Source organism: Nematolebias whitei, chromosome 11 (genome assembly GCF_014905685.2).
Source record: "Nematolebias whitei isolate Nwh7 chromosome 11, NemWhi1, whole genome shotgun sequence".
Classification (NCBI taxonomy): Eukaryota; Metazoa; Chordata; class Actinopteri; order Cyprinodontiformes; family Rivulidae; genus Nematolebias; species Nematolebias whitei.
The window spans coordinates 12,645,126-12,659,120 of NC_056508.1; the positions used below are offsets into that span (position 1 = coordinate 12,645,126).

The window sequence follows — 13,995 nt, forward strand, 5'->3', positions numbered from 1 at the left end:
CCTGTGATGCCCACCCACTGCTCCAGTCTAGAAATGAGGATCTTGTGGTCGATGGTGTCAAAAGCAGATGTAAGGTCCAATAGGACAAGCAGCACAGAATCACCTGCGTCTGTAGATATGAAAATGTCATTAAAAACCTTCAGTAGAGCAGTTTCAGTGCTATGGAGAGATTTGAAGCCAGATTGGAATAACTCAAGGATAGCGTGATCCCCCAAAAACTGTTTCAACTGAGACTCCACAATTTTTTCCAGTAGTTTAGAGGTGAATGGGAGTCTGGAGACAGGCCGGAAGTTGGACATGACTGAGGGGTCAAGGTTAGGTTTTTTCAGGAGGGGCTGGACAGCAGCATGTTTAAAAGTCTTTGGCACCACACCTGAGGATAAACTGCTATTCAGAATAGTGAGGATAAAAGGACCCAGGGTAGGAAAAACTTCCTTTAGTAGTCGAGGGGGGACCACATCAAAGGGGGAACCAGATGGCTTCATGCTGCACATTACCTGCTCCAGAGAGGACAGAGAGATGGGCTCAAAGTGGTCAAACACAGCCACACACTGAGAAGGGATGGACAGATCATGAGCTGGTGGAAAAATGAGTGCCCGGGTGTTTGCCACTTTTTCTAAAAAGAAATGGAGGAAGTTCTCACACAGCTCAGTTGAGGCTTCCAGAGGTGAAGGCTCACTGAGGTGTAGAACTGAGTTCAGGGTGGAGAAAAGAACTCGGGGGTTGTGGGAATTGGAGACAATTAAATCAGAAAAGAATTTACATTTGGCAGCTTTAACGGTTTTCTGATAGTGACGCCAACTCTCCCTTAACATTTGAAAAGACACCTGGAGCCTGTCCTTCCTCCACTTTCGTTCAGCTTTGCGACACTGCCTCCTAACGGCTCGCGTGACGTCATTCAGCCAAGGCTCTGATTTAAGTTTTGTTTTTCTGGTCTTAAGGGGAGCAACACGGTCCAGAACATCTAAACAGGCAGAGTTGAACTGAGAGGTTAGCTCCTCAGTGGTAAGAGACACCGAGAGCTGTTCGATCCTCTCAGAATTAAAACCTTCATTAAAACGAGCAGCAGTGAAATGGTTAATGGAACGCGTACGTGCAGGAACGCACGTCTTAGCAGTATGACAAGGGGGGTGAAGTCAAACAATACAGGCATGTGATCTGAAAAAACATTGTCACCGATTTTCAAATTAGAAACAGAGACATCGCGTGTTAAAACGAGGTCCAGCGTGTGACCATGTTCTTGGGTGGGGCCGCTCACCTGCTGAGCTAAGCCAAAAGAGTCCAATAAATCCAGAAAGTCCTTCACTAAGGGCTTCTCCTGACAACACACATGCAAATTAAAGTCACCAATAAGCAAAAAGTGAGTGTATCTCTGTGTGATATCAGCCAAAAAGTCAGAGAATTCATTTATGAAGTCCTTAGAACGAGGTGGGCGGTAGATGAGCGCACACAGGACCGGAGGAGAGTGTCCAAGTTCAAAGGCGCTCAGCTCGAAGCTGGCGCGGGACACCGGGATGGACAACTGTTTACACGCAAAGTTTGCTTTAAAAACTGTTAATAATCCGCCCCCGCGCCGACCTGATGGCCGTGGGGCATTGCAACATACGCAGTCCGGAGGAAGTAGTTCCACCAAGGCGCTGGACTCACCATCAGAAATCCAAGATTCTGTGACGAACAGAAAATCCAACTCCTCATCTTTAAAAAAGTCATTGAGGATAAACGTCTTGTTGGAAACAGACCTTGCGTTGATTAAACACATCCTGATATTGTCCGACACAGGCACAGCCGTGGAGGGAGACGCGCGCGCCAGCGGGCGCAGGTTATGAAGAACAGCTCCTCCTGGTCTGCTGGTGCGGCGCACAGGTAAACAACTCCAGGTGTTTCCATGGACTGAGCGCGCGGGCAGCTGGCCAGCAGCCGGGCCCCGGGAGCACCACGGGTCAGAGAGGAGATGATCAGATCCAGAGCGAGTCCTGTTAGAATAATCCACACTTTGCCTCAGTTTCACCAAAATCCCTGCACGCTTCCCACGACGTCTGCGACGTTTCCTCCATGGAGAAAGGCCAGGGTCACGCAGAAGGAACGCAGGAATCTCAGATAGGACCGGTGGGGGAGAGTGATGGCCGCTGTTCAAAAACTCCGCGGGAATTTCAGCAAATGTACGGAGCTCCAAAAGTGCCCGACGATCATACTGAAAATATGACTCGGCACACTGCACAAACCATTGTAAAAATAACAAAAATAAAATACAAGCAGAGAGCGAGAGACGGGCAGCCCTACACACCGGCGCCATCTTGGAATCCTGGATGGTGTGGAGACTGCTGCCAGTGATGTCCTCTGCTGTTTGCACCACCCTCTGTAGAGCTTTCCAGCTCTGACTGGTGCAGTTCATGTACCACCCTGTGATGCAGCCTGTCAGCAGGCTCTCAATGGTGCATCTATAGAAGTTGGTGAGGATGCTGGTGTTCATACCAAACTTCTTTAGTTTTCTTAGGAAGTAGAGTCTTAAATCAGGCTTTCTTGACCACAGTGTTTGTGTAAAGTCCAGGGTAGATCCTCAGTAATGTGAACACCGAGGACTTGAAGCTGCTGACCTGCTCCACCTCAGCGTTGTTCATGTAGATGGTGGAGTGCTGACCTCCACTCTTTTTCCTGAAGTCTACTATCATCTCCTTTGTTTTGCTGACATTAAGAAAGAGGTTATTTTCAATTCAATTCAGTTTATTTATATAGCACCAATTCACAAATGGTAAATTGATTGATTGGGGTAAGTCGACCCCCCTCTGTGATAAATTCAAGGAATGTTGCCTGTCTCTCAATCTTACCCAATTGATCAACTGTCCCACTAGATTAAACAAAAAACGTCCTGAAAAATCCTCCATCTTAGACCTATTTCTAACTAATATGCCTCACAAATTCCCTGGTACAGGTGTATTTGCCAACATATTGAGTGATCATTGTGTGACAGCTGCTTTGAGAGATACTAAACTTCCACCTTCTAAGCCCAGATCAATTCAAAAAAGGGATCTGAAACATTTTTGTGAACAGTCATTCCTCTGGGATCTGTCTCACTTTGACTGGCATCGTATTCTGTTAACTGATGACGTGAACTCCGCTTGGAACCATTTTCATAATAGTTTCATTTATTTTGTGAACAAACATGCTCCTTTTCGTCAGTTCAGAATAAAGGGACGAGACAGCCCCTGGCTTACTCCAGAGCTAGCTGACCTCCTGTACAGGAGAGACCATCTTTGGGCCACAGCGAGAAAATCTGACTCAGACACTGATTGGTTGAGTTTTCGACAGATGAGGAATAAATGCACAACTGCTGTCAAAGCAGCAAAACACAACTATTTCTTATCTCAGACCTCCAAAAATGTAAATGACCCTAACAGATTCTGGAAAACCATCAAATCTCTCTCAGGCACACCACAATCATCTGACCTCCCATCACAACTTCTCGTTAACTCTGTTCCTGTGTCAAATAAGCACAAGATCCTGAACTGTTTCAACAAACATTTTGTTGCTTCTAGTTCTTTATTTGACACAGTTACTAATGTAGACGAACAGATGCTGAGATATATTCATCAATTAAAACAGGTTCTTCATTTTTCTGGACTGTGTAACATACGTGCATTGAATTTAATAAAATGTAACGTGAGACGTTATTTATCTTTGACCCATCAAAATGAATGTGGTCATTTATTTTACAGAATCAAAGTTTAACATCAAACATTTACATTAATTTGGCAAATTGAAAAATAACAACATAATTAATCAGCAAGCTGTACAATTAGAAAACCATACGGCGATGGTTGAAACTTTATACAGACATTTCTAAAATATCTGGAAATGATTTCTACTTGATAGAAGAATTTTAAAGATGGAAAGATGGAGTTTAAAGGAAGTAAAAGATGGATGAGGGAGAATGTTTATGTCGGCACTCAGAAACAGCACTCTCCATTCGAACCCAGCTTTTCCTCGGTACGCTCGGTAGTAAACTTGACTCGTTACCTCTCTGAAGATGAATCAGCGGTTACGGAGTTCCAGTTAACGCTACCTGTCCAGCGTCTCCATAGGATGGCTGTGACTCGTCCGAAGTAGTGACGAGATTCCGTCCGACACAAGCTCACCTCAGCAAGTGGACTTCACATGAGTGGAGTCCTTCAGAAGTTCCACTCAGAGGTGGAAGATGTTATAATCCAAACTCGGAAGAGCCTTATCATGGCTGGACTTCTGTTCTCCCAAACGACTGGAGCTGCAAACTCTCCAGCCGACTCCAACGGCAACTCACAGAACAACGACTTCACAGAACTGCGAACATCTCAGAACTGAGAGAACTAGGAAGTACCGGCATTTAAAGGGCTCTATTTCCGGTATATTTGAGAGTTCCTGATTGGTCAATGTCGACCAGACAGGGGTGTGGTTTGTGACGTAAGAGGTTACTAGAAGTCAGAAAACAGCAAGAATGTTATTGGAACAGATTGAAAATGTTCCCAGACAGGCGAGAGAAATGTTTTGGCGAGTTTGGAGAAACAGGTGCCAACTCCTCTGTTTACGTCTGAGAGGATTTTAAAACAAGACAGTTGTTCCAACACATGTCTGCTTCGACTCCGACCTTGGACAAAACTTACACTTGCTCATTCAAAGACAGCAAATCAGAAAATACATGATTACTCTGTAACAGGCCTTAACATGAATTCTAACTTTGCATGAGGATTAAAAAATCATTACACTGTTTCACAGTTAATAAAATTGATTAGTTCACTGCAACATCTAAAATGGTTTGAACTAAGACACTTTGATTATCAACATTTGTAAAATAGTAATGATAATAGAAAAGAGAGTGTTCTTTCACTTGAATTTTCAAGAAAGAAAGTCTCAGGATGGGTGAACCTGTATTTCTGGATTCAAATCAATGAAATGACAGTTTCTGTCCCACAAGGTTCTTAAGGTCAAGGGTTTTGACCTTAGGCTTAGTTTTGACATCAGGTCAAGTTCACTACAGTAATGGAAAATCTGCCACTTCACTTAATAACCAAACTTCTACAAATCAAGTCCCTCCTACAAGTCAATCCTCAATCACACTTTCTCTTTTTCTCCGTTCTCAGTCAGTGAGGTTAATAAACTGTTAAAAGATCTTGATCCTAAAAAATCTGCAGGTCCAGATGAACTTCCACCTTATTTCTTAAGGCTGGCTGCTCATATCATCACAGTCCCTGTGACCCACATCTTCAATATCTCCATAAGACAAAACTCCATTCCAGATGCTTGGAAAACAGCCTTTGTTCTTCCTTTGCTGAAGAAAGGTGACCCCACCTCACTGAACAACTATCGGCCAATCTCTAAACTCTGTATTTTAGCCAAGGTTCTAGAAAAACTGATAAACTCTCAAATCAAAAATTACCTGGACTCCTTTAACATCTTACCTCCAAATCAATCTGGTTTCAGGAAACAACACAGCACAACCACTGCTTCAATGAAGGTTCTTAATGACGTTGAAGCACTGGATGCTAAGGATTATTGTGCTGCACTTTTCTTAGACCTGTCTAAAGCTTTTGATACTGTGGATCATAACGTCTTGTGTCATAAGCTCTCAGAAATTGGTTTCTCAGAACACACCATTGGTTGGTTCTCTAACTATCTTTCAGACTGGAGACAATGTGTTCAACATAATGTTACTTCCTCCAGTTATTTAACAGTCAACAATGGTGTACCACAAGGCTCATTCTTAGGACCCACCCTCTTTACAATCTACATACATAACGTAGGTAAAAACATCCCTGATGCATCCATACATTTCTATGCTGATGACACAGTTGTTTATTGTCGAGCTAAAACTGTTGCTAAGGCTTTCCAGCGTTTGAAATCTGCATTCAACAACATACAGATTTGTTCCGCCTCAAACTTGTCCTAAATGCCAACAAAACCAAAGGGATGCTTTTTTCAAATAGGAAGTTGGTCCCAGCAGTTCTTCCTCTGATTTTATCCTCAAATGGTGTCCCAACTGAGTTTGTTGATTCCTATAAATATTTAGGTATCTTGGTCGACTCGCATCTCTTTTAAGCTCCATGTGGAAAACTTGGTAAAGAAATTGAAAGTTAAACTGGGTTTCTTTTTCTGAAACAGATCCTGTCTAACCCTGAATGCTAGGAAACGCCTTGTATCTGTGACTTTCCTTCCCTCCATTGATTACGGTGACATTATTTACATGAATGCTCCTACAAGAACCCTGCAGATGTTGGATGCTGTCTATCATGATGCACTAAGATTCATAACTGGCTGTGATTATCGTACCCACCACTGCACCCTGTATTCACTGGTTAACTGGACATCATTAACTTCACACAGACTCTCCCACTGGTACATTTTCATCTTTAAATCACTTCTTGGTCTGCTGCCTTCATACATCTCCTCCTACATGTCTCTGCGTGAGTGCAGCTACGGAGTGCGCTCTCAGGACATTATTACCTGCAGTGTTCCCTCAATGAGGACTGAACTAGGTAAAAGGGCCTACTACGCTCCTGTTTCCTGGAATACCTTACAAAAACAATTGAAGCTCTCGACCTTAACCTCTCTAAGTGGCTTTAAGAATCTGTTGGACTCCTGGCAGGGACCAACACAGACATGTTCCTGTTTTTAGTTTTCTACATTCGCCTTAGAATCTAGCTGTTTTTTTGTTACCTTTTTCTTTTAGCCATCCTATTTGTAAAAAAAAAAAAAAAAAACTGTAGTATGACTTTTTATAATTGTTTATTGTTGTTGCTGTTGTCCATTGTTGTCATCTTTCTTTGTTGAAATCAGGTCTCTCTTGTAAATGAGTCCTCAAGGCTCAATGGGATTACCTGTCTAAATAAAGGTTGAATGAATGAAAAAATGGACTGTACTTATATAGCGCCTTTCTATCTTATTTCAAGATACTCAAAGCTCTTTACACTACAATCTGTGTCCTCATTTACCCATTCATACAACACTCTACTAGATCTCTACAAAGCTAATTGAACAGATCATTCTAAAGAGACTAATCAGTGCTTTATCACATTCATACACTGATGGGACACACATCAGAGGCAATGAGGGGAAGTGTCTTGCCCAGGGACACTTCGACATGTGACTGCTGGTGGATTCGAAACCCCAACTCTCGCATTGGAGGACGACTGCTCTAACCACTCAGCCACAACTGCCAAAGTTGTTTCAAGGCACTTTACAGAAATATTCACGTAGATAAAAAAGTTTATTAGTAAAGTTCTCTAAGGAATTTTCCTGACATCAGCTGGTCAGTGATTTCACCTCATCTCTGTAGGCACTCATTGTTGTTGGTGATGAGGCCCAAGTTGGTGGTGTCATCAGCATACTTGAGGATGATGTTAGAGCTATGCTTGGGGGTATACTCGTGTAGAGTGCATTGCCTTGAAAGTATTCGGCCCCCTTGACCTTGTCAACCTTTTGCACATTTCAGGCTTTAAACATAAAGATAGTCAAAGTCCAGACCTGAATCCAATTGAGAATCTGTGGAAAGAGCTGAAGACTGCTGTTCACAAACACTCTCCATCCAACCTCACTGAGCTCGAGCTGTTTTGCAAGGAAGAATGGGCAAGAATTTCAGTCTCTCCATGTGCAAAACTGATAGAGACATACCCCAAGTGACTTGTAGCTGTAATTGCAGCAATAGGCGGCGCTACAAAGTATTAACGCAAGGGGGCCGAATAATATTGCACGCCCCACTTTTCAGTTTTTTATTTGTTAAAAAAGTTTGACACATCCAATAAATTTCATTCCACGTCACGATTTTGTCCCACTTGTTGTTGATTCTTCACAAAAAAATAAAATTTTATATCTTTATGTTTGAAGCCTGAAATGTGGCAAAAGGTTGAAAAGTTCAAGGGGGCCGAATACTTTCGCATGGCACTGTAAATAAAGAGTACAAGAGTGGACTGAGGACACAGCCTTGAGGTGTACCGGTGTTGAGGACTAGTGTGGGGGAGAGGTGACTGCCAATTTTCACTGCCTGTGGTCTGTTGGTGAGGAAGTCTAGTATCAAAGTCCAAACTTTGTTGTTTTCAACCAGTTTGACAAGACTGTCAACAAGGAAAAGGGCCGGCAATAGAGGAGGGGGCATACCAAAGAGACCATCTTATTATTATTATTTATTTATTTTTTTTCATTTAGCCTTTATTTATACAGGTAGTCTCATTGAGTCATGAGAACTCATTTTCAAGAGAGACCTGTTTAGGGAGCACAAGGTGGGGGTTAAGGGCCTTGCTCATGGGCCCAGAGTGGGGCGAATGAGGGTGGGGGCAAGTGTGGGTGTTTCACCTACCCCACCCACAATTTTCGGGGCCGGGGCGTGAACCGGCGATCTTTGGATCACAGGCCCACCTCTCTAACCTCTGCGCCACCACTCCCCCAAAATCACAAGCAGAACTAGTTTGTTCCACTTTGGAGTAAGCAGTTAGGGGAAGAATCAGTTTTGTTGCACGTTTCCTTGACTGATGAAGCCTTCCGGACCCAAGGTGAAACGTTTCAGCACAAAAAAAAGAAACTGTCCAGATGACCTGACTGAAAAATGTTGGATAAATTGTAATAATTATCCTTTCAAAACACTAATTCCAGATGAGCATGTCCTGTAACAGGGTGGACATTCTATCCTTTTCTTGTGCAAAAAAATTGATAAAAACAGAACAGCATGATATCCTGAGCTTGACAAAAATCATTTTTTTATAATCTAACAAGCCCTTCATCAGATTAAATAATAAAATCAAGAAAAAAAAAAAACTTAAAAAAAGTTACCATGGTCAAATTGCACCGAATAGTAGGAATGACCCAACTGACTGAACATCACTGCACATCCAGCTGTCATCCAGGTGAGTTTACCCACTAATAGAATGGTAACCTCTTAAAACAGAGGCAAACCAGCCCAAGAACCTGATCAAAATCTGAGTCAGAACTTTGAGGAAAAATGCATAAAGTCTCAAACTAAAAAGTTTTTAATTTTATAAAGTCTACAGTTGTAACATCAAAAATATATACTGTATATTTACAAGATGCACTTAAAAAGCAAATCAAAGAAGAAGACTGACACAAGCCTCCTGTTAACTAACTGGAATCATCACCCCTTCAAAATAGTTTGAAAGAAACCATCTAAACCTAAGAAGTGCTCACTAAAATGTTACACATAAACCTGTGAAGATATTCTCTTTCTCAGCTGAGATACATGGTTGGGGATTCATTGATTTAAATTACATTTAAGAAACGTAACATTTAAATAATAAATCAAGACTTGATATACAACAAATGCTTTTCGTTGGAACACTTCTTTTAATTCAACGAGAAGTTGATGGCTCTTGCTGCCATGTTCAGCACTCAGGTAGGATTGAAATAATACTGAAAAAAGGAGGTTTTATACAAGGTAACCCTAACAAAAGAGGTTTTACAGGATGTAAACCTGATGAACGGCGGTCATACAGGAAGTGAATCTGAAGAGTGGAGGTTATACAGAGCAGTCCAGGGCTATTCAACTAAATTGATCAGAGGGCCACAGTTACTGAAAGCCAAGAGCTCAGGGGTCAGATTTCCAGCAGTTATTGTCATTAAGTAAAGTTGTTTTATGGTTTATAATCAAATTTTATTTCAATGTGAACTCATTGGTGGGCTGAACCGAGCTCACCCGTGGGCCTGATTTGGCCCTCGGATTGCCAGTTGAAAAGCCCTGGAATAGTCCATTTTCATTTCTTATCTCACAACTCTTGCTATCAGTGTTAATTTAACAAACACAGATGACAGCACAAATGTTAACTTTCACTCATAAAGTTATAAAAATGTGTCCTCACCCCTCACTCTAAACTCTCCTCAGTCACAATGAAACTAAAAGGTTAAATAGAGCAGATGTTCACCATAAACGTTGGGACTTTTTTTTTTTTACTTGGATGCACCCTGGTAGAGAGGAGTCTGGAAGTTTTGGTTCACCCGAAAATGGCTTGAGGTAAACCTGCTTGGACAATGTCAGCTTTCAGTCCCGTTTAGATTTTACTGCTCCAAAGTGACATTGGGAACAAAATGTAGGAGACCGACCACAGCAGGTAGTACACACAGGCAGGGGGGAAGGAAGAGCAGAACACCATGGCAACTCCTGAAAAAAATTAGTCAATTAAGAAATAAAATAGTTTAGCTTGGGTTTAGTTAAAAGCATCTAAATGATCTTGGTCATTTTGCGTGAGAATGAAAGTTTTACCTCCAGCGTACACCACTTTCTTCCAGGTCTCTGACTCCAGCACTTTGTCATGAGGATAAAAGTTCTGACTGATCATGAAGAGGATCATGGCCACCGCGATGACCCGAAGCATGGCCAGGTTCCCACCTGACAGCAACGAAGTGCTGGCCAGGGTGGCTGATGAGTAGATGCAGGGGAGACCACGATACATGAACGGAATACCTACCAAATGAAATAAAAATATTTAAAAATCACGTCCTTTGGTAAAACTGAAAAAACTTACACATAGTGATTTTCTGTGGAAATATATTTTAGTCAAGAGTCTTAAATTTGTGTCTCTGTGCAGAAACATGTTTGATGGAGCTTTCTAATTGAACAGAACTTCATTGTCATTAGAGAAGGATCAAGTTAACGTGTCTGTAAGATGAGTTTATTTAATAACTGACAGGAAAATGAATGGCTCATATTGTAGAGTAGATGTAGAGTGGGTGGAACCAAAACATGACTTTTGACTACGAAGAATCGTGATGCGCATTCAGTTGCAACCTGAAAATTCATGAAAACACAAGGAAATTGTAGTCCGTTTTAAATATCCCATTTAGATTTGCATTATTTTCAATATTACTATTGTATTTAAATTTTATTACATGATGAAATTTAAAACAAAAATTACATTTTGTGGGTTACTATTGAACTTCCATCAGAATTATTGAAATTACATGTTATACTTGAACGCAATATATTGAATGAGCTGCATTGCATGCTGGGTAGTCTTGGAAGACAACTGGGAGGACTTCTTTTTCAGGTTATGCTTTCAGATGGGTTAAGTCAGATGTTTTACTTGAAGTTTAAATGTTAGTATATAATATTGTAGCAAACTGATGCCCTTTAGTCACAGTTGGCAGCTGAGATACGATCTGTTCACAAATTCAATACAGCCTGATAAAAATATACATCCTCTAAGTGCAAAGAGACTTAACAAACTCACCGCTTGAGAAGAAACAAAGGCGGACGAAGACGGACAGCGCATAACACACACACAGGACGTTGTCCAGCATGAGGGACGTCCTCAGCAGCAGGGATGTGGCGATCCCAAAGGTGGTGAAGTCAGCAAAATCATCCAGCTTTGCACCTAAATACATCAAACAAATAATAACATGGTCTTCAAGTTTACACCAGTGTCTAAATCATTGTGATTCTGATGTTTTAGGAAAGAAAATTATTTTCTAATTATCTGCAGCCTTTTTTTCAATGAGTACATTTGAGGAAAAGCGCTGCAGATGCACCTTCTGCTCTGCAGCAGGGTTAGGGCTGACATTCTGCCCACGGGACAGTGGTATACAAGCAAAATATTTGCATGTCAGCCCAACATGCAGCTTTTTAAAACAACATTCTCTGCTGCCTCATTTTATCCCTCGGAGCGCGGAGCATGTTTTCAGCACATGAAGATGAGGCGATTCACACTGCAACGGAATTCCACACTCCAAGGGTCAACAATTTTAGCAATTTCAAATATGTGGAGAACCCGAAGCGATGGGATAAAACAGACAATTGGAGTGGGATCCTGCAGACTTAGGCTGCTCAATCAGAAGGTATTTGTTTTGCTGACAAAAACACAACGACAGACTGCAACAAGGTCCACCTGGAAATGTAGTCATGCAGAAAAATGCCAGTGAGACACAAAGCCCCCTGTGCAGCCAGCGTTGATGCACCTGGAGCTATTTTAGGCTCTGAGATAATGTGACCTCGCTCAAAGAGAGAGTTCTGATTATACAACCCTTTAACATGTATAGAAGTTATTTAATGTGCCTCACGGTCACTACTGTAGGGTTGCATTCATGAATAACATCTTAGATTAGTCACTTTTTAAATAAAGAGGTATTGGACTGAATGTTACCATATTTTTCGGCCTATAAGTCAAGTTTTTTTGCATAATTTTCATGCCCTGTGACTTAAAGGCTGAAGCAATGTATTTATAGATTTTTCCCATATTTATAAACAAATTTTTGACTGAGATATGACCATGTATGGCATGCCGTTGTCTCACGTAATAGGTAAAAGTGGCTATTATTGACACAGTCGGCTTGCCAAAGCCTGCCAACTTCGTCCAGCCTCTCACAGAAAATTTTGAATAACAGAGATGCCATTTCCTGTATTTTGGTGTATTTTAACGGGTTGTTATGCATCAACATTTATCTACATTTGTAGACACTTAATAAAATTAATATTTTGGAGAGCAACAGCAGGTTGTGTGTGAATGAGCGGCTCTGATTCTGTCAGGTGTCCTAAACCCCCCTCACTTCACGGTTCTCAGCGGAACTCTTCTCTGCTGAATTTGTTCCTCCTGCTCCAGTCTCGTGGCACCGTTTGAAGCACCTGAAAGCTTCAATTCTTGGTTGTTGGACAGTCCATCCATCCATCTTTTATGAAAGTAAACTGGACTGTCTTTTTGACATTTTGATCGCTGTTGTTATTTGGACAAATTAGCGCTGTCTTGAAATGTGACATATAATGTTAATAACGCATCAAACATTTCTATCTTTGTATTTTTTATTTATTTTTTACAGTAAATTTTTTTTATTTATTATGTCTGAAATGTAGCAGGTGTGCAGACACCTGCTGATGATGTGCGTGTGCTGTGTAGAGCTGTCTGGAGACACTGTGCATAACGTGCACTGTCCACGTTCCACGAGGGGAAGAGGAGAGAAGGACTCTGCGCTCAACCTCCATGCGTAACTGTGACCATCTGGAGCATGTGAGCAGCTGGTTCGCTGCGCGTGCTGCAGCTGGAACATCCACTCCACAGATTGCGTCCGCCAGGCTAAAGGCAACATCTCATCGTAGGGCGGCTGTGGCTGAGTGGTTAGAGCAGTTGTCCTCCAATGCGAGAGTTGGGGGTTCGAATCCAACAGCAGTCACATGCCGAAGTGTCCCTGGGCAAGACACTTCCCCTCATAGCCTCTGATGTGTGTCCCATCAGTATATGAATGTGATAAAACTCTGATTAGCCTCTTTAGAATGATTTGTTCAGCTTTGTAGAGATCTAGTAGAGTGCTGTATGAATGGGTAAATGAGGACACAGATTGTAGTGTAAAGCGCTTTGAGTATCTCGATAAGATAGAAAGGCGCTATATAAGTACAGTCCATTTACCATTCATTTCATTGTATTTTTAATAAATAATAAAACTAAAAATGCGCGACGACTTTGGACTTTTGGGGCGGAGTTGACGGATCCGAACAAAGGGGCCGTTTGCACGGCTCGTATTTTGAGTGAATCCGCAACTTTCTCTCTGCGGTTCTGCTGATCATTTACACGACACCAGTGCCCCCCCTCTTTGAATCTGGAGGTTTCTGAATCCACCTTCCAGCGTGGGGGTTTTCGTTGACCGCCCACTGATAATGTAAACATCTCCCGCTGAGGCTTTGTATTAAACCACATGCGCACATGCACGTATCGCGTGGACAGACGTCATATTTCTATCAACATGGCGGTGGACACAGTGCTTTCTGAACTACGAATGATGGTATATATTTTTTAATCTCGTAGTTAATCTACGTCAGAATCAAGGTGCTGTGACCGACATCTGTGTTGGAAGAGTTGGATCCAGTTCTAATATCGCTGTTTATTGAACGAGCCTGTGCAGGCGCACACGTCGCGCTGCACTATGACATACTAAATGTGCTAAATAACAAGTTTAATAATAATAAACAGTATTTATATCCTGATGCATACTCAATTCGGGTAGAAAAATCTAAAAAAGTTAAGTCTGGTCCTCTGGACATTC

General features: G+C 41.8%; 1 protein-coding gene across 1 annotated transcript in view; it reads right to left on the reverse strand.

Annotated features, from left to right (window-relative positions):
* Nucleotides 1–10,019: 10,019 nt before the first annotated feature.
* tmem269 (transmembrane protein 269) overlaps nucleotides 10,020–13,995 on the reverse strand; it is a 26,124-nt gene continuing 22,148 nt past the window's right edge. Inside the window, exons 5-7 of the mRNA XM_037683901.1 lie at nucleotides 11,199–11,342; nucleotides 10,232–10,432; nucleotides 10,020–10,129 (exon numbers count right to left, since the gene is read on the reverse strand). Of these exons, the coding sequence (XP_037539829.1) occupies nucleotides 10,020–10,129; nucleotides 10,232–10,432; nucleotides 11,199–11,342 (455 nt within the window). The remainder of the gene's footprint in view (nucleotides 10,130–10,231; nucleotides 10,433–11,198; nucleotides 11,343–13,995) is intronic.